We start from the raw sequence: 22123 nt of genomic DNA on the forward strand, positions 1-22123 counted from the left end.
TAGCACTAAAGCCAACTGGACAGAAAAATTTAAGTCCTTTTTCCCTCCAAGACAGGGTGACTGGACCCAAAGTGACTATTTGCTTACATGTCTCTGCTTCATAATGCCTTACAGCCTGTGACTGGAAATGGGTTTGGAAAGACCATTAGTCAAAGACCATTCTGACAATTCAGAATTACACATCTTCTACTTTCAGTCACCTAAAACATTCCCTACAGTTCTTTGTTAGAAATAAAAAGTAATAAAAAGTACAAATCAATTCAGTAGAAGTGACTTTGATTATTACTTTTAATTTTTTTAACTAGTTGACTTTTCAGTCAGATATATTTTTGTTTTTATGCACTTTTTTTCTCTTTATTTTTGTGTCTTAAAAATAAGTTGAAGAAAGCACTCCAGAACAAAAAGAAATCCTGTTTCTTTTCTCCCCTCATTTTTCATACACATAGTTACAATGACAATCAGTGGGTCTTGAAGTGAGTCTTGAAGTGGGTCTGCCAAAACTCTGCTGTTTCAACTAAAAGACAAAATGAGAATGAATAAACAAATTCTCTAAAGCAGCTGTTATACAATTCCACTGTGTCTTCAATTCCAAAATAGAAGTCTCCTTCCTACTGTAGGTTATTTAACTCAATGGTAACCGATCTCTCTTTTCAAATGTTTTATGCAGTTTTAAAAAATTAACTATTTTTTAAAGTACTACTTTTTAGATTCCATCTCATTCTCATTCTTTCACCTCTTCCTTTCTAGCTTCAAGTCAAGGTCAATTTGCCTCACCAGCTGATCTATTTTTCATCAGATTCCACTCTATCATTGTTTGCTCAGCTCAGCTACTTTCTTCATTCACAAATCTGATTTTCCTGTCAGTCTCCCCAACCCCTTTGTCACTTTCTTCTTTTGAACTGAATGCCCTTTCCCGACAAAGTTTCCAGTCTTCCCTATGTTTTCTTCTTGTTCTAAGCTCTTCCTTCCCCTTCCCTAGTCTTGGTATAAGCAAATTCAACCAGTGAATTCCCTTCTCCACAAGATATTTGTTGCATTTGAACCAGATTTTGTTTCTGTCCCAAATTTAGTCTGTCTGATGTCACTCTGTCACAGATGGAAGGCCACCCTTATTTTCGTTGACAGTGCTCGAAGAGCAGCAATTTTGGGAAAAAATACAGAGAAAAGTTTTGAACTTGTGCCCATGTTAAACAGGAAGCAAGGTCAGTTACCCGACTGTAATGATGCAGGAGGACTTTAATCATAACAAGGAGAACCAAAGAAGTGCTTTCTTCAGAAATATTAAGGAAGAAAATTACTTTTCTACTACAGAAGTGTACTCAAAACTATGTAACTGGGCATAGTTACAGATTTGCAGTGGGGAAATTAAAAAAAATATCATTGCAAGTCACTAAATGTCCATTTCTTTAGCTAGTGAAACACTTTCATTACCAAAGGTGACTAATGATCACATGAGAGAAGATGTAAATGCAAAAAGGTGCAAATGTTTGGGAATCAACGTGTATTTTTACAGGTGTCTCTTTCACGCATATTCAAATATTTTTTTCTGAGTATTTACAAATAAATAGTTGAATTTTACTTCATTCTACAATAAATACTCTGAGATTTTTGAGTATAAATAACTCAATTCTGGCAAGCAGGAATCTTGCCACCTTTAGTGACAAGTCCAGAAAGCCTTTATTACAGATGACATCAGTGCCAACACCAGTGAATATCTGATGGCAGAAAATATCAGCTCCTTTCAAGATACGCATTTCTATCCTGGAATTATAATTCAGGATACACAATCTTATTTGATAAGTATTCAAGAAATAAACTTTTACTCGGTTTTAATAAAGATATGAATTTTGATATCTCAATAAGGGCATTCTGTTGAACTTGAAATGTCATATACACTTAAAATCGGCATGATTCTAGTGAAATAGTGAGCAAGACAGTGGAAAATGAAATAAATTTCACTCCCTGTAGAGATTAAATTTAGAGGAAATATTGAAGAAAATACTATAAACACAGGTCTGACCTGTATGCAAAAGCAATTGGAGCAGAAATTAAACAAGATGCTCACTTTGCTCCTAATAGTCCTACTAGCCACTGCTTTTGATGCACACATCATTTTTACATGCAGTATAGAGAAAGAAAACAGGAAGTAAATCGGTTACTGTAATAGATGTATCACAATGTACTTAGAAAAGAAAGAAAAGGAGAAACAGATGTTCCTTGTGCAGGTATAAAATTCAAAAGAGTAATAAAGCTATCAAAGAATGTGTAATGAAGTGTAGATTAAAGAGCACAGTCTTGTCGTTACAACATATGTTCTGAACTTTCATGAAATAGGATGGTTTAAAACTAGACATGTTCTCATGAAAACAAGGAGATTGACAAGACCTGCAAAAGAAATGTTCTTTTTATATTCTGAAAGGTACAACCTGCAGAAGGAGATGAACGCAGCATTAATGTGCTGTAGGAATTGTAGAGCTGGACTGATGCACTAGCATCCATTATCCAGTTCTCTGCAACTGAAAGTCACTTTGATTGAAGGTCATTATGACCAAAATGCAGGTCTTTACAGTTCTTGGAATTTTTTCTGGTAGAAACAGTCAGTGCTAATTCTGTTAATTGTCAGTTTATTTTGATTAACACTAAAATGAAATTACTTTTTTCAAATATATCATTCTTTTTCAGACTTTTTGGAAAGGATTAATTTCAGTTACAGATGGAATGATCCGTCCCTGATTTTTGTGCCTAAAATCATGTCTTCATGTACTTTTGTGTTAACTGCACACAATATAGCTGTATAGAAAAAAATTATTTAACAGGTATGGTATTGGGATAAAACCCAGATGTCAGTAACATATGTACATCATAATGTCATTTTTCACTCTATCATCCTCAGACACCACTTAGGAAGTGGCAACAAAACCTGAGTTTCTAAGTAATGTCAGTGAATAACTGTAACTGTGGGGTGTGTGATTTATAGCAACTGATCATAAAATATAGACATGGAAAAATTATATGCATATATCGCAGTCCAAGAATGAGAAAAATATGAGCTAAAAACATATGAAAGAGAATTGTTTTGTTATGTATGAAACATTAGATAGTCAGGTTTTTTGTACACACTTCCATATACATGCAAGTATCTATCTTCAAATTATGAAACAATCTGAAAAATGAAGAAAAATAGGAACCCACCTTAGTACATTCAGACAACCAGCATATTATTTTCTTTCATGACTTTTCAAAGGCTTCATCAACATCAATTATATTCCCATTTATGAAAGCCAACTACAGCAGCTGTCAGACAATCACCAGAACTGCACATTCTCCCTGACAGATACTGGATCTGATAGACTTGGAAGAAATTTATAAACATTTTGCTTCTGATAAATGGTTATTTGGATATTCCTTTGGATGAGACACGGCTTTCCTTCAAATTCAAGTTGTCATTCAAAGAAATTGATTTGTCCACAGGAAAAGAGCAAGCCTAATTATAAACAGGAATAAAGGACAGGAATATCTACAATACCTCTAAATATTGGAAGCAGAGATGGACCATGCAATGTCAAGATGACAACTCAAACCAATTTTGATTGATACCACAGTGGAAGACAACAATAGTGGGATTCCTCTATGTCTGTACTGACAGGTACATAACATCTTCCAAGGTATGCAAGAGTATTCAAGATTGGAGGCCAACATGTTGAGCACAGATGTCACAGCAAGTCACCATTCCTCTCAACTGACAGTAAGTAGGAAAGCAGGATACCTGGCAGGGCCCGAAACAGGCCTTACTAAATGTAGGCAGGCAGCTGAATCACGTGTGTGTCTACATTCAGGAGATGAGTGCTTTTGCTATGCTGCCAGACAAGTGGTTCCACAGTTGAGATGCACAGAAAGGCCTTAGGAACTTGCTTATTCCCTAAGGGAATTCACCTCTTACCCTAGTTTCTCCCATGAAGTGTCATTCCACATGCCAGGAATTTTCTACAATACTACGAGAAAGGCCTCCCACTGTAGCTCACTGGTGTGTGCATCAAGGCCTCTGTTGCAAAAGTAGTGTGGAAATCCATAATCTGTTTGGTTCTGTTCTGAGCTTCATTCAGAATCCATGTCCCACCAACTCCACCATCATTCTTTCTAACCACAACAGGCTGCTTGGAAAAATTAGTACTCACTCATGATATGGCAGAGAGTGAGTGTACAAGCACATGTACCAGGGGAAAAAAAAAAGAAAAAAACCCAAAACAACCACAAAACCACCAGCAGTGAATTGCAGGGAAGCAACAGAGCTGGAGTAGATGTCTTAATGTAAAGCATGTATCATGTTCAGGCTCAAATGGAAGAATCACCAAGAGGATTGCCTAAAAGCACTAAGTCTAGTATCCTTGTTCAGTAATTTCAAGAGCTGAAAGCTCCTGTTGCTGGAGAGGTCTGACAGAAAAGTACATCCTACTCTTTGGCATCAGGATATGAGAACAGCCATACTGGGTGCAAAAATCTAAAATAATTTCTGAAGATTCTATTGATCAATAATGTTTTTGACCTAAACCTGCTTCAGTTGTCAATCATTTCCATTTTTTTCTGAGCTATTATTTCACTTTATTCGGCCCCAGATATGCTCACACACAAATGTGTTTACTTGAAAGAGGATTTCCTTCTCATTGAGGGACTTTGCTTTACTTCTGCATATGCTGACACTTCATTTCTTATTATTACATTTACTGGCCATCATGATCTTTCCCAAATGTCTCTATAAGTCTGAGAGATAATTAAAAACCCTCTCATGCACTTTGAAGAAGTGCTTCAAGAAGCTGTTTTCTCATCTAGATTCTTGGACAACCAGCCAAATCAACATTAATCAGGAACATTACTGGGCAGTGGAATCCAGAGATTAGTATTGATAAATTGTTTGAACAGTACTTATAATATAGTTAGCCTAGTAGTAGTAAACTTTTTAGCCTATAGTACCGAACTTTTTCAATACATTCAAGGGTACTGGGTTGGGTGTGCTGTGCTGGAAATGCAGGAATTACATGTGTCATGGGAGAGATCTTTGGATGTTGGAGTCTAGAAATTATGCACATAATGCTGGACTTTTTTGTAGATGAACACATCTTCCAGCTGAAAAGCTTCAATTTGTTATTTTTGCTCTGTTACAGGGCCATCTTTTGGAAATCTGTCCACCTTAGCTCGCATTGCCTGTATTTTATTCAGCAATTGCTTTGAAAACAGTGGCCTGTAGTCAAGGCTCCAGGGCAACTTTACTGTTCAGACTACCTGTAGAGGTGCTTTCAATGCTCAGACAAAATTGAACCATCATTCGGGATAATTTTGAAGTCCTGAAGCTCTGAACATTTTGATTGTTCATCTGTCTCCCCTTATCTGTACAATTTTTGTAGTGTGGATGGACTCCTGTCCCCATTACAAACCTGGCACGGACAGGAGGCTTGGCTGGGGCTATTCGTGCTCTGACTGGGTAGCCAGCCCCCAGCAGCCTCTCTGATTGCATCTGTCCAGAGCAGCTCACCAGCAATCACACGGGTTTTCTTTTTTACCTTATCAGTTTTCATCTATAAGTATTTTAAAGTCATTCTTCCTCAAGAAAAAAACAAACAGAAAACCACCCCCATAAACAAAACAACCAACTAACCAACCAGCCAAAAACCCAACCTCAAACCAAACAAAAATATAGCATTTTTTAAAGCTGATAATCTATATTTGTATTCTTGTTGAAGTGGGGTTTTTTATCCATTTTCATTCAGGTTAGAAAAAATTGGAAAAAAGCTTTACCCAAATATATTAATTTATCAGACAGATATATAATTTTCCTAATGTACATGTGTACTCTCAGAAGTCAAGTTACACATAGATTTAAACAATTACCTGTATTAAAAATTAGAAATCCCTCTTGCCCTGAGAATTTTCCTCCAGATGCTCTGAAATAATTACATTCACTTGAAAGTATCTGTAGTTGTACTGTAGGATAAATTGGTTTATTGCCTACTTTGAATTCATTGAATATTATTCCTGTTTCTTCCTCAGTGTGAATCCTTAATTTTATATTCCTTCTTGCCAGAAACAAATTGAAATAGATGTGCTGAACACATGGATATGAAGCAGTCTGCCCAGCAATAATTGCTTCATGACAGTTTTGAGTTCTTCCAGCTCTTCTCCCTTTGGGATGCTTTAGCGGTTTGGATAGCATTAGTAAGAGATAGACAAAGTACTGACTCGGGCTAGATATTATTAGTGCAGACTTGATAAAATCTAAACATTTTTGAAACAATTGTTCTCTGAATAATTAAGTGGATTCTGAAAATCTCCAAACATTACTGACTTTTACTACACTTTGCAGTTCTTAAAAGATCACAAAAGAATTCCAGTCTTGGAGAGAAGTCAGCTTTCTAATGACACTGGAAAGATTTCAAGAGCAGAAGATATCCAGGGCAATGGCTCTTTTTAATACACTTTTTTTCAATATAGTCCATTCATAAACAATTACATAAATGGTGCATATAAATAAAAGCTTTCTCTAAAGAAACTTTCCAGCTTTTCTTTACATTTAACAGATCTAATGTTAAGAAATTCTAATGTCAAGAAATTCTCTTGTTTAGACTTCAATATGAAACAAAATGCAAACACTCTCCAAATAAGTAAATAAAAAATCCATCTGTAAATAATTCTTGTATATCAGCTATAGTGGTTGTGCAAATAAAGAATAAATTTGGCAAGGAACTACAAAATAAATAATATAGAGATTTTTTTTTAAACTCTCCTGAAAAAACAAGTTTGGGGTTTCTTTCACTAAGCTAGCTTTGTTAAAATTTCAGCATTTTCACACTTAATGTTTGGACATAGCCAGTGTATCATTGACCTTGTAAATCCAGCCTTGCCATGACTGGTAGACTCAAAAGTGGATATAATCCATCTTACAGCAGACTTAGTGGGACCTGCTTTGCTTTCTTTGTCTTTCTGTGGATGCAGAGGGACCACTGGGCCAGGATTTCTGGATTTTCATTCTCCTGACGGTCATGCAAACATGTTTGGGCAGTCTGTCCCTAAACAGCTGTACTATTTCTCTATGGGGAGAGTGTGTTGTAGGGGGTAGCCATTAATTAAACCAATTAATGTGAACATGATCAAACCGTTATCATGCTAACCTTGCACCTTCTCAACATGTAACATCTTTAACATTAATATTAACCTTGATTTTATAGTCTTTTTTACTTTTTCTTCTTCTTTTCTTTATAATAAAGAAGGTTTCTCTCTCCTTCAAAATGTCTGGAAATATGCCTGGGAATGCTAAAATAATTAATTACATATTAGCATAAATAGTCTTCTTAAGCCAAATGACCACCTCAAGTTGCACTTCAATGTAAGCCAAATGTTTCAGAAAACCTGGGGTATGTTATAAATCATGGTTACGCTGGGACCACAGTATACTGGAAAGGATACTTAAAAAGTAATAATAAATTACACACCTTCTGTTATACAAGCTGAAAATGTGGTTTAGGAGATGCAGATTTGGGTAGCTGTGTTTTCTTCCTTCATAATCACTCCACAGGGCAAAAATGCTGAGCACAGCCTAGCTGTAATTTTAATATTGTTACTGAACATTTAGACCATGAACTATTTTGAGATACTCCTTTAACAATAGACAGAAAGGTCTAGAGTACTGACACAATAGCCATGGAGGAAGGCCTCTCATATTTAATCGTCTGTTTCTCAGGTTCTTATCACTAATAAAGAAGAGCAAAAAATCACCTGCACTCCCAGAGGTAAAATATCTTTCCAGGGAAAGTATTTGCATACAGTAAGACTTTGAAAAATGTCATCTGAATACAAAACATGGGGAAGAGACAAGGTACAGAATTTCTAGTGCCTAGGTGGTGCTTGGGGACTTGGACAGCGCTGAGTGTAGAGCTTCAGGTAAGTGTCTGTCAGCATTCAGCTAGTAAAGACCTATTTTCAGAAATTCATCTCTTTAGAAGCTGTGAATTCATTTTGATGCAAAAGTGCTCCTGACAAAACAGTCTCTTGTGATAAGAAATATATCTTTGAAAGATGATTGTCACTTGCACATTATAAAAGTTCAAAAAAGTATGGCAAAATATGCAAATGTAAGAAATTTGTGGTAGAAATACATATTGAAAATGTTGGTATTACTTTCAATTCAAAAAAAGAAAACAATTTTCAAATAATCCAAGAATTAAAAACAACCTCCATGAGTCTGGTCAAGTCAAGTTCACCAGTTAAGGCTACCCTGTTTGTGCACATTTTTATCTGATTCCCTATAATTAGAGAGTTTTCAGTTGAAGAGATAATGTGGAAGCCTGGCTAATAAGTATTAATTCCAGTTCAAGAGGATTTCAATCTGCACATAGCTTATTAAGTCTACAGCTAAAAGGATTCCATTTTGATCATTTAGTCTGATTTTGTGCATAGTGCAGGCCATTGAATTTTAATATATCAAGATATCCATACACAGCCCAGATGTGTCATCTGAAAGTATGCTTGGGAATGAATAATTATTTATGTCTGTGTGTCTCCATTTTCCCATTTACAACTCATTTTCAAGTCAGACAAAAATCAGAATAAGATCGACTCACTGTCTCTAACATGCTATTTTGGGCATGCAGTTTAAGTGTAAAACAAAATGCAATTTTTAATAACTTAACAGTCAAAATAGAATGCATCTCTAATTCTTTATTCTTGAAGTTTCTATATTCCTGATTAAATTAAAAAACCTATTTTACTGATGGGTTTTAAAAGAATACCAAGGTTACAATTCACTAAATATAGTAGTAAAAGAAAGGGCTTTTTTACATTTAGAATGAAATCAGTCTTTAAATTACAATTTTGTAGCAATGTCTAATCATACTTCCTTTGGATTTTTATTGATATATGGTGTTAAATATATTTGTTATTCACTCTCTATTTATAAATCAGATCACCTGTGTGGAGAAAATCTCCTTTATTTATGCTTCCGCCTTCCATATACAGAGAAAGCCACTAAAAGTAGTTTGCATTTGGCAAGCTGACCACTGTGACAATAAAACGTTTAAAGAGCAAGATATTTCCCTGCTTTCAGTAGCATCTAGCAATTTTGTTCACTCTGTGTACACCATTCAATATTTTCAAGCATTATGAATGGCAAATTTATTTTTTTTTCCCTCTGGAAAACTGACCACATTATTAATAAATTTGTAATACTCCATGGAAAGCTAAAAACATCCCTGAGAATGCAGAAAACTTACACAATTTGCCTAAATTAGCCAATCTTTCAGACAGGGTTTTTCCCAGGAAAAATCTTTTTAAAGTCATTTAGTACCTGATTTTTAAAGATATAATAATATTGTTATTGTTGATATTTTTCCACCAACCAAAAATTGTAAAAGGGATGTAATTCTTGATTTTAAAAATTGAGATTTTTTTCTTTGTTTTATTTTGTTTGCAACAACTTTATGCTTGACACTAGTGTGCTAAAACATTACCTGTATAAGCTTACATAGTCTTATCTCAATCCTTTATTTTTTAATAGGAAATTAAAGGCTTGAACTATGAAATAAGTTCCCATGGAAAAGGCTGGGAATAATCAAGCAAGAGGCATTATATTATTCACAACACATTCATCTGTCTTTAATCTCAATGAAAGATGTTCCATACAACTAGTCAGATCTCGACTGAATTATTTAAAGAGAAGCTTGAGGAATGCAAAGACTACAGCAAGGGATGACTGAATCAAGTGGCAGGTGCACAGTTTAGTGACAATATCAGCATGCATTTGACTAAACAGGCTACTGAAATCAACTTTTGTTATGAATAAATGTGAGGAATTACAGTAGTTTTGCCCAAATGGACCGGCATTTTCCAATAGGATTTTGTTCTTTTGCCCATTTGGTGGAATCATCAGGTCAGTGTAAGACTCTGTAAGTTCCTCCTCAGAGAGTGCCCTACCAGCTACTGGCACGCACTCCCAGCGCCAGCAGGAATTCCCTGGGTCTGCCTGTATAACTCCTGCCTCTCTTCTCAGGCCCGTAATGCAGAGCGAGAGGGCTGAGATGGCTGCCAGCACCATGAGGAATGGAGGGAGGCTTCTGCTGTGTGAGGGCCGCTGTACCAACTGCTCATCCAAACTGTGTTGCCTGTGCCCTATCCAGAGGCACAAATGGAACAAGAACCTTTTGCAGCATCCAGCAACGCTATGGAAAGTGGATGAGATCTCAGGGTATTCCTTGAGCACCTCAGGTATTCCCATGAGGGTGCTGAGGAAATCACAAGAATTAAGATTTAATTTCAGACAGCTGCCACTGAGATGTAACCATGGTCCCTATGCCAACCCTTGATGGTTCTGACTGGCCTCACCTGTGGTCCCAGCCATACTTTCTTGGCCCAAGAGCCCCACGGCAGCTCTGTCCTGTGCACCTAGACCTTCTCTGAGCTATCCTGCATATACAATCATTCCTAGTCCTGCCCCCTGAATGGCCCCAAGCCAATGCTGAATGAAACCTCTTCTCCAGACCCGATTCTGGCCCAATTTCCTACTCTATCCTCTGACTGGTATTCCTTGATGGACCTTGGTCTCAATCAATACCTCAATTTGCCTAGGTATGACTGAGCAGTGCTCAGAACTTGCTCAGTCACCAACCCAGGACTCCTCAGGTGCTAAGGACTGCACCCCACAAGCACCATCATGGCCTGCACTAGGGTCACCCTCAGAGCCCAGATAGACAGAGCAGTAAACCCTGGAAGAATTAATCCCATCTTTCTCCTTTCTGCAGCTCTGCTCCCAAAATCAGAGTTGTTTATTGGTATTCTGTCTGGCAAAGTGAGGAGACATCATCTTGATCTGATGTCTGGGAGGGTGTTGCAATTTGATACTTTTCTCCCTGCTGTAAACATTGAGAGTCTCTGCTGCTCCCTAATTCCCTGCTGACTGTGGAAACTGCTGGAGCATGACTGGAGTGTGCTGAACACGTCCTGGAACTCCTCCTGTGTGGAGGAGAGTCATGACGTGATGTAACTCATCCATGAGACTGAAGGAAAAAGAGGGGGCTCTTAGGAAGAGAGCACACCACAAGGGAGGAAATGTCATGATTACCACTTAAACTTACATGACATTCCCAGACTTGTAGTTTTATTGACTTATTAAAAACCTACAGTCGGCATTTTCATCAGTTTAACCCATCTGCTTATTCTGCTGAACTATTTTTGGAGAATTTCATTTGTTGTTTAACTCACATTACCTTTTAAATGCATGCATTCATTCTGTTCCAAATCTGCCTCTTTACTCATGTAATTATTTCCATGTTTTTATGCCAAATATCTAGTTTGTGTAAGTTCAGTCTTGGTCTTACACTGGTTGTAGATGCTGATGATAGTACTTCAGTAGCCTATTTTTTTTAATGTTTCCATTGCTTCTTTACCTCAAGTTGTGGCCAGATTTGCCAAAATCTTTTATACATATGTATATAATTGATATCATTAAAAAAAAAAAAACAAAAAACAACAAAACCACCCAACTTGCCTAAACTTAACTTCCCAAAATCAAATGCTTTAAAGTAAACATGGGATTATTTTAACACTTGAGTGGTAAGAGAAGATCTGTGTAATTAATTCACTTTTTTTAAGATGCAAGCTTTTTTCACTGTAGACTGAGCTTATATTTTTTTTGCTTTAGGAGCCAGGCACTCCAACTCTTCACCTTATACATATGCTAATTTTCTTCAGAGAGGCTATTTGGAGCCCCTTAACAGAGAAAAATCCCATTGCCCTGATAAGATACCTTTCTTCAGAACTGTCTGTACTGCTAGAAATAGGTATAATTTGAACCAGGGTGTCCTTTCTCTGTTTTGAACATTCACCCAAACTTATGCCGCGACCTTTAATCTCTCCATGAAATTACAAATCCTTGGTGTCAGACTGAAAAGCAAACCTGTGGTGGTCTGTAAAGTACCCATTTCATTATTCAGCTGCCATTTTTTGGAAGAAGACTATTTAAAAACAAAAGCAGTTTTGGGGCACAAAGCTCTATTGTGCTTTAAAGTGCTTCATACCCAGGCTTTACTCCACTGGAATGATTTCCCTCCCTACTAATTCCCAAGAAATGACACTTCTACTAAGGTAGGGACATCAACTTAAAAAAACCTCTGGGAAACAAACTCTGGGATGTCAATTATTGTTCTCAGGTAATCTGGCATACATTTGTAGACTTTTGGGTTGAGGCTTCTGGCAAAACTTTCTCTGCTGCACTGACTGTGGGATCTGAATCCAATCTTCCTTCTCTTCATCTAAAGGTAGAAAAAGGTGAATATGTTGTCTGCCAAGGTCACTGTTACCATCTCCCCTTCTTTTGCTGCATGCTAAATCTTCAGAGGAAACAGGAGTGGGGTGGAGGAGGTGGTCGAGGTGGTCTTGGTCTGTTGATACAGGGTTTCCCCTCTGTTCCCATGACTCACCCATGCGTGGAAAAAGCATTTTTTGCACTTTGACGTACCTTTTCACTGACAATGGTAGCCCAACTTAAATGCAAACCTATAGTGTCCTTAACTTACAGTCCACACAGAATAGCTTTAAATAGAGGTCACCTTTCTCTCTTCTCTTTGCTTTTCAGCCCTCATCCATTATTTACTCAATTCTTTCTCTCTTGGATCAATATCTTCAGGCTAAAAACTTAAACTGTGAAAGTTCAGCTGTTTCTCATCCATCTGTGTTCCTGCTGTCTTTGAAGAGCTGGGTTGTGACTAAAATCCTGTTTAGAAAATATGTCAAAATGATCAAATTAACCAGAAACAGCAGTTCTGTTTTGTTGTTTATATTTAGGTTAATTAAGTGAGGTAACATAGATGGGCACTCAGTTAGAAGAAAGGATCAGGCACAAGTGACATATTTTCAAGAATAAACTCTTGAAGTCATATAGATTTTCTTTTTATTTTGGCTTCCCAAATGTCCATACTACCAATCTGGGAAACAAATCTTTTTCCCTCAATATTTCTTTTCCTCCTTCTGACATGTTATGTTTAGGAGTGTTACATTACTTGCATTGCTGCTAGCCTGGAGACTGATATCTTGCTTTTGTTGGTAAGTACTTTTTTCTAGTGAGTCAACCGCAGCCAATCAAGTCAATGGTCAGCCTTGCTAGGCTGTGGGAGCACAGGGTGATCAGCAGTCATTTTCTGCTCAGGGATGGATGCTTGGGAGCAAAACAGAAGCAGCACTATTATAGTGTTACTGAATTGGAGCTGTATATTTGTGTGAACCTACATATTTATAGGAATTCTGCAAGGCCAGCTTTCCTAGGGAGAGGTTAAACTGCTGCAGATATCAAGTTGGTTCTCTGAATTGCCCAGTGGTTATCTCTTAACTTAAAGAAGACACATATTTTGATGTTTAACTATTTATGTTTAGTGACTTCAGATCAAAGATCTTGTACTCGTGGGATGCACTGAGACACAAGGCTTCCTATGGCATTTCATAACACTAAACACACTGAGGGATGCAGATCAATATTCATCAGTAAGCACCATAGAATTTATCACCGATATTCATCTTGCCTGAAAGAAATTGAAATGCTCTGCCAGAAAGAACAGTCTCAGAGATGAAAGCCAGAGATGAAAAATTTCTGTGAAAAACTGTGGTTTTTAAAACTTCATAATCTGATTAGGAAGTGCATTTCTAAGATGATACTGGAAAATTTATTCTTTTCAATTCTATGCTTTTGACATATTTTCAACATAGTAGCTGAGTTAAAACTTGTGGAATGGAAAGTAAGCCTAGAGAAGAAGAGAAAGCACTGAAGAGAATGTCTGTGTTGCGTTTTTATTTGTAAGGAGACAAGCTGTGCTTTTGTTTACAGTGGAGGAATGGAGACAAGGACATCTACTTTCTTTACTGCTCCACACTTCCTTTTTGAGTCAGTAATCCAGTCTTTGATGTGGGATGAGTCAGACATCAACAGCAGATTTTACATTTTCTTAGTCTGCTTCTGGGTGCGCGACAATGTTATGATTAGCTGAGAGCTTAAGTTCTTTTCCAAATTATAACAGCATGGTTCTTCTTCCTCTTCCCAACACACACTAGATGCCACTGTGGGGTGGTTCTAAAAGTGAGCTCAAGAGGCAGTAAAACCAACTCATCAAGAAAAATCACAGATCTGACCACTCACATTTGGGAACAGGTTCACAAGGGGGGTGTTAAATGTGCCACTGCACGGCAACAGCTGAGTTTAGTATCTCCCATCTGCAGGCATGATAAGGAAACAACTGCAAAAACTTCTCCTTTAAAAAGTTCTAAGTTCTAGAAAACTTAGGAAGTTTTCTGAGAAAACTTAAGTTCTAGAAAACTATTAAATCTGCTTTTCAGGAAAAACTTAAGAACTACTTAATGTATCAGTATTTTGGGGATCAAGTTAATCTACAGATGATGTTTTTTTAACAGAGAGTGGAGTGACTGGAATGACTGGAATTCTAGGTAGACGGATCAGAAAAAACTATCAAGTTAGTTGAACATCTTGATACTGGAAATTGGTTTAGTTCAGATTTATTTTCCAGAAAATAGTGATTTTTTTTTTGCTACTTTAATTTTAGAAATAGCAAGAAGACAAACAGTATAATAATGAACTGCTGCTGTGAAATTGGGCCATAAATCAGGGGAATCTGAATGATTAAAAGAGCTAAATTGAAAAATATTACATTTTTTTAATGACCCTAACTGATAACATTCTTCTCAAACCTAGTTCACACCTTAATTTCAGGAGTTTCAGTTCAAATTCATCTCCTTCTTCTATATGGTTAGTTTTATATAATCCAGAGTTGCTGATTACAAATCTCCTGCAGAAAAAATGAAAAAAAAAATCAAATCAAAGAATAATGGGTAAACTGTTTCAAAGGACAGTAATTTATATAGGACGTCTGGATATCTGACTCATAGGAAGGAAACTAGTACTAATAAGAAGAAAATTCAGAGAATGAAGAATTTGCTTACTTTTACACAGACTGATTTATGGAACTCTGGCCTTATTTTAATTTTGTATTGATTACAAAGCCTTTGCATAGGTTAATGATAAAGGTTAAAACTCCTTCAATAGTGAAAAGGATTGAAAAGATGGATTTCTTCATTTAAAACAGGCATTATTGGCAATGCTGATTCTAGCACCCTAGAGCCTTGAAGTTATAATGAACATGTCTTGTAATGAACATGGATTTAGAAACTATGGGCCAAGAAAGCAATAGGAATAGATCTAATGAAGGTTACTGTGGGTCTCTCTACTTCAGACATAGTTATTTTTGGTCTCTGGAAAATAAACCCAAGTCTTTTAGGCACCTAAGACTTGCTCTTTTAGCAATATAGTTTTAACATATATGTTATTTATGCTAAAACTGACCTACAAGTTAAAAAAGTACATGTTAGCTATTTCAACAAATGATGTTATCACTTTTTTATTCTTAAGAATGTGAAACAAATGGAAATGTTTTGGTCTATGACACCATTTGTTTGTGTTACATTAACTCATAAAAGCTTTGTTTTCTCAATGGAAATACTGAGTTCATTAATGTATAATGTGAAACAAATGCCACTGTCAACTTTGAAAGAAAACTTTCAAATACTGGACTAGAGACTTAGTGTCTGCTGCTCTTTTAGTTAAAATTACTTGCCAGACTCATGGTAAGATCATTGGTTACACTCTATTTCTTGCTTATACAGGTTTCATGAAATTTGCACAGTTAAACATGATATGTTGGATTCATTTCCTAATATATTGTTAACTATGCAGAATTTTCTTAGCTAATACCATTAGGCAGGTTTCTTAATTGGTTTCTAACAATAACAGTAATACTATTCCTTTGTTTGTATGTGAGATTACTTCCATCTTGATATTCCCTCTACAGTTAAAATTGCTATTTATGTTGGTTTGTGTATTATTACAATGATTGTTAGGATTTACAAAGTTACAAAAGGAGGATTTTAGATAAAATTATTTCTTGAGTATTTATGCAGTTTAGTTGGTTTCTAGGTGAACATGATCTCTCTGTTCCACATCACTTTGTGGCATACAGCTCAGGTTTAGCTTTTTGGTACTCAGAGTTCTCCTTGGATGTTGATACAGGTTGCATGGTCTACTTAGGAGCAGCAATCAAAACTCAATAATGACTGCTTTTCACTGAAATAAATGACTGGCCAATTGCAGAGGTGAGACCTACAAAGACATTGAAAATTTGCTGCTAGGTTTTATATCACATTATAAAACCTTCCTATGATACTAAGCATGACTCCAAATTTAAGTGATTTCATTGTCTATGTCTACATTGTCAAGTCGCTTGGCTTGTGAGTTGTCTCCTGGTTTCACCTCTACCCACATTGTATGGATGTTTGTTCACTTGATGTCTCAGGTTTTAGCTTTTATGTTTTTCACATTCTGTACTTTAGTGGGAAGTTCTGAGCTTCATTTTAGGGGATAGTAAGCTCTCTTCATGGAGTAGGCAGACAGAACAATTCCTCCTCTAGCTGGGGACCAAGGACAAATGATCCAAATCTCAGCCCAAGAGCATAAACAATGGCAGAATGAAGACAGAAAAACAAGAAGGATGGGACTTCATGGGCTAAAGCTGTAATTAGACAATTAACTCCATCATGCTAATGGACCAGAACTTATAAAAGTGTAAGACCCCCTGATCAGTCATCTGTTTGGTGACCATTTTTTGTTTCATCTTGAGTGTGGCCCTGGCTGGGTTCTTGTGCTGCCCAAAGTGGATCCATTGAGGGCTCCTAATAAATATCTACTTTATTCTTTAGCTTTGTCTAGTCTCTGTTCCAGGTCAGCCTTCACAAGGCATCACACACTAATGGTGATCATTAAGGAAAATGATCTTGGTCACTCCAAAGTAAACTTCAAGTTCTGTGGATAATTCATTCCAAGGACTGCTTCCAAAAGGCAACACAAACCAGGCGGCTGAAGGCTTGGGTTTCTCTGCGCTGCAGAGTCCCTCAACAGCAGACTTTTTATTTTCAAGCACTTTCCCTTGCCTGGATATCATATCCCAGAGTATGTAATGCGTTCCTTCAGTTTCATGTTATAAAAACACCACCTGGTGGGTTGCAGCAGAGCCCTCATATTTATTTCGGACACTTTGAACTAAAACAAACAAACAAAATGATAACTGGATCCCTGAGCCCGGGAGATCACTGTGTGTGGCTTAAAAGACATGCAAGGCATTGTACCATCTACAGGAGGTTTGTTTAGCAGTTTCTTCTAGGTATTGCTGTCCCTGAGCACAGCAGGCATGAGCCACTCAACATTACCTTGCCTGAAGGATCTCCTTCTGGGACACATATTTAACTATGTAAATGTAGCTGCAATGACATTTTCTGTGCTTTAACAGGAAACACTTTCATGAAGTACTGGCTTCTCATAAATGTCTGCACACATCAGATATTGGCTACTTTCATGGCAATATGCAGCCCTCGATCCTGCCCTTCAACACCAGGTGCTGAAACCAAAATTGATTAAAGGCAAGGGTTTAGGCATAAAAGTGAAAATATACTACTACAGGAGAAAAAAATATGAACTTGATCAATATTCCTCTTTTTTTATTATTTATTATTTATTTTCCTACCTAAAATTTCTAAAATGTAGTCTATTTGCCACTGCAACATGATTCAATATTTAGTTTTAGTTTTCCAACAAAGATATAAAGATTGATGGTAGGGGATATATTGGGAAACACTCCCTGGTCACTCAGTGTTGAACCTGTGATGTTATTAAGTGTAGGGTTTGTCTCTTCAAATTCAGACCAAATGTGTACATCTGAGTATTCCACCATCTTCTTCTGCATTTCCTTATTTCTCTGTGTTCACTGTAATGCAAGCTGCTGTAATTAACATTGATTCAGTTGTCTACCAAGAAGGGTCAAAAGCCACTGGAGATGCTCTAAGATGTCCAAGACATCCTTAAAGTGTTTTATAAAAATCAGGCTACTTTTGGACAAGCAGCTGTATGCCAAATGGCGTACATCCTCTCTTTCCTATACCTAAAATGCCTGTAGGTAGCTGTTTAACCATTTACACCCAAGGTGTAAATGTAGACTCTAAAAATACCAAGAAATAAGTGGAATTATTTGCCCCTTACAAATCTTCTAATGCTCATCACTTCAGCATCAACATAATGTTACTTTAGGCTGCGTTTGGGGAGGTGCTCACACTTATTTAACATTTCTGACACAAACTGAACTGTTTAAACAACACAGCAAACAGATAAAATTTTGCTCTGCCAAACACTGAACTTGTGTTCTGATGCTGTAATATTAATCACAATGTTTGTGGAAATTCTTTTGCTGATTTTCTCTAAACCAGAGCAGGACAATATTTTCAATTGCAGCTATTTACACAGTTTCAGAGCTGATGCTGGGGACACAACTGTGATACTTGTCGGCTTTGTTTTATGTAGGCTTATGCAAACATGGTATTTGGATTTTGATTCCCAAGCTATTTATCTTCTCCTCTGCTGAAATTATAAATTCATCAGAAAAAAAAATCCCCCTGAATCTCAGATGAGACTTCTAAATTTCACCATGTTTCCAGTGAAAATATTAGTTCTAGTATGATTTTATTACTAAACTAGGCATTTATCAGAGATAATTTGAAATACTTGAGAAACTTAAATGCCTTTTCTGTAACATAATTCCAGCTTCAGACATGTGAGGAGATTAAAACCAAACAAGTTTGCTTAATTTCTGGTCTGTTCTGCTAAAAATGATTGGATATCTCTCATTGCAAGTATGCTGTGAACCATGAAAATTAAATTCATTTACAGGGAAGGATCACTTCTTTTACAAATTATGATATTTGAAAGGTGGCATATATGTTTAAATCCTGATTCATAATGGACAACAAAACTTACTAATTTAAATAAAAAAGATAGCCTAGGTTTAGGAATTAAATCTATAGTTTTACTTATTAGAGCTAAAAAAACCCCAGCAGCATAGCACGGCTCTGTTCAAATAGGCTATTTTAAAGGAGTGTTTTTCTTTTCAGTGATTTTTTTCACCAGATGATGTCTATACATTCTTTTTGGACATCTTATTTCAATAAAGTCAAAGTGAGGCATAGACTTGTGGGGCTGAATAGGTGACAGGTTTGCTGCATGATTACACCACAGTTCTAACAGTGTATTTATTTAAGATCAGAGATTATACATAATGATTTATGGCATATTGATGGATCAAAGGAAAACATATAGATAGGTTTGAACTTTATTTTATAACACTTCTTTCATGGGAATGTCCAAAGTCTGCAGTTTTCATTTGAGGCTGGAAAGAAAAAGAAATCCCTATTTTTGAAATACTGTAAATTAAATTTTCACTAGAAATTACACCTGACTGTCATTCATTATTATCTAGTCACATTGTCTTCAGATTCAAAACATATTCAGTGGAAGCTGGTTATTTCTTCAACTGCAAGATCGAAGAATATTTTTCATCTTTATATGATTTAGCTTTTATAATTTATGTCCTGCATAAGGCCCAATCTTTCATTACTCTTATAGTGTATCTGTTAATCTTGGAAAAATCTACTTTGTTCCACCTATAGCACTTGCTGAACTGCTTTGCTGCATAGGTGAGAGTTGAATTTTTCACTTACTGAAATTGGTCTTTTTAAATATGAGAAGACCTCAGTAAAACTCTGAAAAATTATGAAAACTTTTTTCTTTTTTTCTACTTAAAAACCTTCCCTGAAGAAAACCCCTTGATATACCTTGATAGTGATGATCCACCCAAAATACCTTCAGTGAAGCATTGGTTGACTGATGTTTTTCTACACTGGTTACTGAAAGTACATGATGAAGAAAAGTCGTATTCCCTCTTTCTGTACATCTGTTCTGTCACTCTTCCTTCTTGTGTGTCCACTTGCTTTGTACACATACAGCTAATTTTCACAAATTCCAGCAAGAGAATGGAATTGATAAATCCACACAAAATATCAGGGTACACTGCTTAGTACAGCAGCAAGAATATTAATTCCTTCTAGTAGTTTTTTTCAGAAAGCATCCAGCAGGTTTTTTCAGACAGCATGTTTGACTTTAACTGACTCGTCTCTTAATGCTTTTTTTCCAGGCTGCAGGAAGGATATATGAGTACATAGAGCAGAAGTTCACAAAAAGCAGCTTTCAAGCTGCTTTTAGAGAAAAGAATACTTCTAACGCAAGCACAAAAAAAATTGTTCTTTTTAAGAATGACTGTCCTCTGCAGCTTCTGCTAAACCAGCTTAACAAAGATAACACCATGACTAAAATATTTATACTTTGTTACAGTTACTTTGAGTAATAAAAAAAAAAAGATTCACAAGTTTATTCATCTTTCCTAATGATACAGAAAGGAAAGAAGCACCTAAACAGTGAATACTGATGCAGAAACTCAGACTGTAAAATCAATATATCAGCTCAGTAGAGCTGAGATTCTTTCTAATGTTGCTGTTCCAGCAGTAGAGTTTACCTTCTGAATTATATATGTATTGACCTAATTACATAAATATTGACTTTGCTTTATTTGAAGCTTTTTTCAGTCTCGGTGTAATTACAGTGTCAATATTTGCTATATGTAATAACACTGAATTTAGACTTGTTAATTTTGATTGATAGTGGCATGCCACAAGTTATTATATGGGATAAGGCGGTTAGTCTACAAGCATGCATAGCAGATACAAGCAGCTGACAATGCTACCAAATTTCACTGTGTCTCTAAGACCTTCTGTTTCCCATGTTTAATCAGACAGAGGAAATATAACGGGTGATTACATCCTTGCTCCATAAGAGTACTGTTTTGAGGTGGAGAAATATTTACCCTGGGAAAAAAAAAAAAGTACAAATATTCAGCTGGAAACTCAGTAAAAGGGTTCCTGTTTAAAGGTAGCTTTAGAACTTTTTCTTTACATGATTGTAAAGTCTATTTAAATTGTGCCAAAATGGAGGTTTTATATAGCAACAACTATATTTTTCTGCATAACTTCCATGAGTTATACTTTATTTTGCAATAATATTGAGACCCAGATACAAGAAATTTCACATTAAATTATTTCCTTTTTCTTCAAATCCAAGAATGATGTGAGCAGTGGACTTTCGGGTACTACTGGGACTTGCAAAACTGTTCACTTCAGTCTGTAAATGTTTGTTGAGATGTATTTCTACAAGAACAACTCTGTTCAGAGTTGGCAGAGCTCAGAAATGCTTTCAGCGATGAATAGCCCTATAGTATAGTGCTTATTTCTAGATGCAATTATAAAGCATTTGAATTTGGCAGTAACATGAGAATTAAAAACCAAACTGAGACAGTCTGTGCGCTGAGGATATTTAAATTTTTTCTTGCTATAATATGTTGCCAGTAGTGAGAAGGCATGCATCATACTGAATTTTCTTATTTGTCTCAGCAGGGATGCCAGACAAGACGAACCTCAGTGACGTAAAGCAAATCCATCAAACCAACGATGGCAGCACTTTAGACACAGCTGGAGCAGGATGTACAGCAATGGCCGATTATGTGACATTTATGCTGATTAGTTTGGTAATACTGCTTCTGACTCTTTGGTAACTGCTTATTTCTGGCTTGATATATGTATCTCATTGTCATTTATTTATCCCTACTCACAAGCCTGGAATAAGGGATCTGGTGAATATAGCAATATTTATGATATCTTGTATAAGATCAGCCAGTGATCTTAGCCCTGAATATTAACAAAGAGTTTTGTGTAATATTTTATCTGGTTTTTATTTAAACACCTGTATAGTCATAAAAAGTCATGTTTTCTTTTTTAATATTTTATGTTGAAAATAAGTTGTCTATGATAATCTTTCTCTTAAAAGCAATTTGTAAAAGAAGAGTATTACCAAGTTTGAAATGGTCTCTGGAGATCATCTAGACCAACCCTGTGCTCATAGTAGACTCACTTCTTGCAGGTTTCCTACAACCAAGTTCAGTTGACATTGGAATGTCTCCAAGGAGGGAGACTTTACTGATTCCCTGGGCTAACTGTACCAGTGCTTCAACACTCCTAGCAGATATTTTTTAGCTGCTGTATTTCAGTTTGTGCCTCTTGCCCATTTTGCACACTAAGCCCTGTCATGGCACCAAGGACA

At 36.3% G+C, this 22123-nt stretch overlaps 1 protein-coding gene across 2 annotated transcripts in view; it reads left to right on the forward strand.

Moving 5' to 3' along the window:
- The window catches only part of GPC5 (glypican 5), a 597183-nt gene extending 575410 nt beyond the window's left edge, over positions 1-21773 (forward strand). For both annotated transcript variants that reach the window (XM_059466144.1, XM_059466146.1), the window contains one exon: positions 21421-21773. In XM_059466144.1, the coding sequence (XP_059322127.1) occupies positions 21421-21578 (158 nt within the window). In that variant the 3' untranslated portion in view covers positions 21579-21773. The remainder of the gene's footprint in view (positions 1-21420) is intronic.
- Positions 21774-22123: the final 350 nt, after the last annotated feature.

This window comes from Ammospiza nelsoni, chromosome 2 (genome assembly GCF_027579445.1).
Source record: "Ammospiza nelsoni isolate bAmmNel1 chromosome 2, bAmmNel1.pri, whole genome shotgun sequence".
Taxonomy (NCBI): Eukaryota; Metazoa; Chordata; class Aves; order Passeriformes; family Passerellidae; genus Ammospiza; species Ammospiza nelsoni.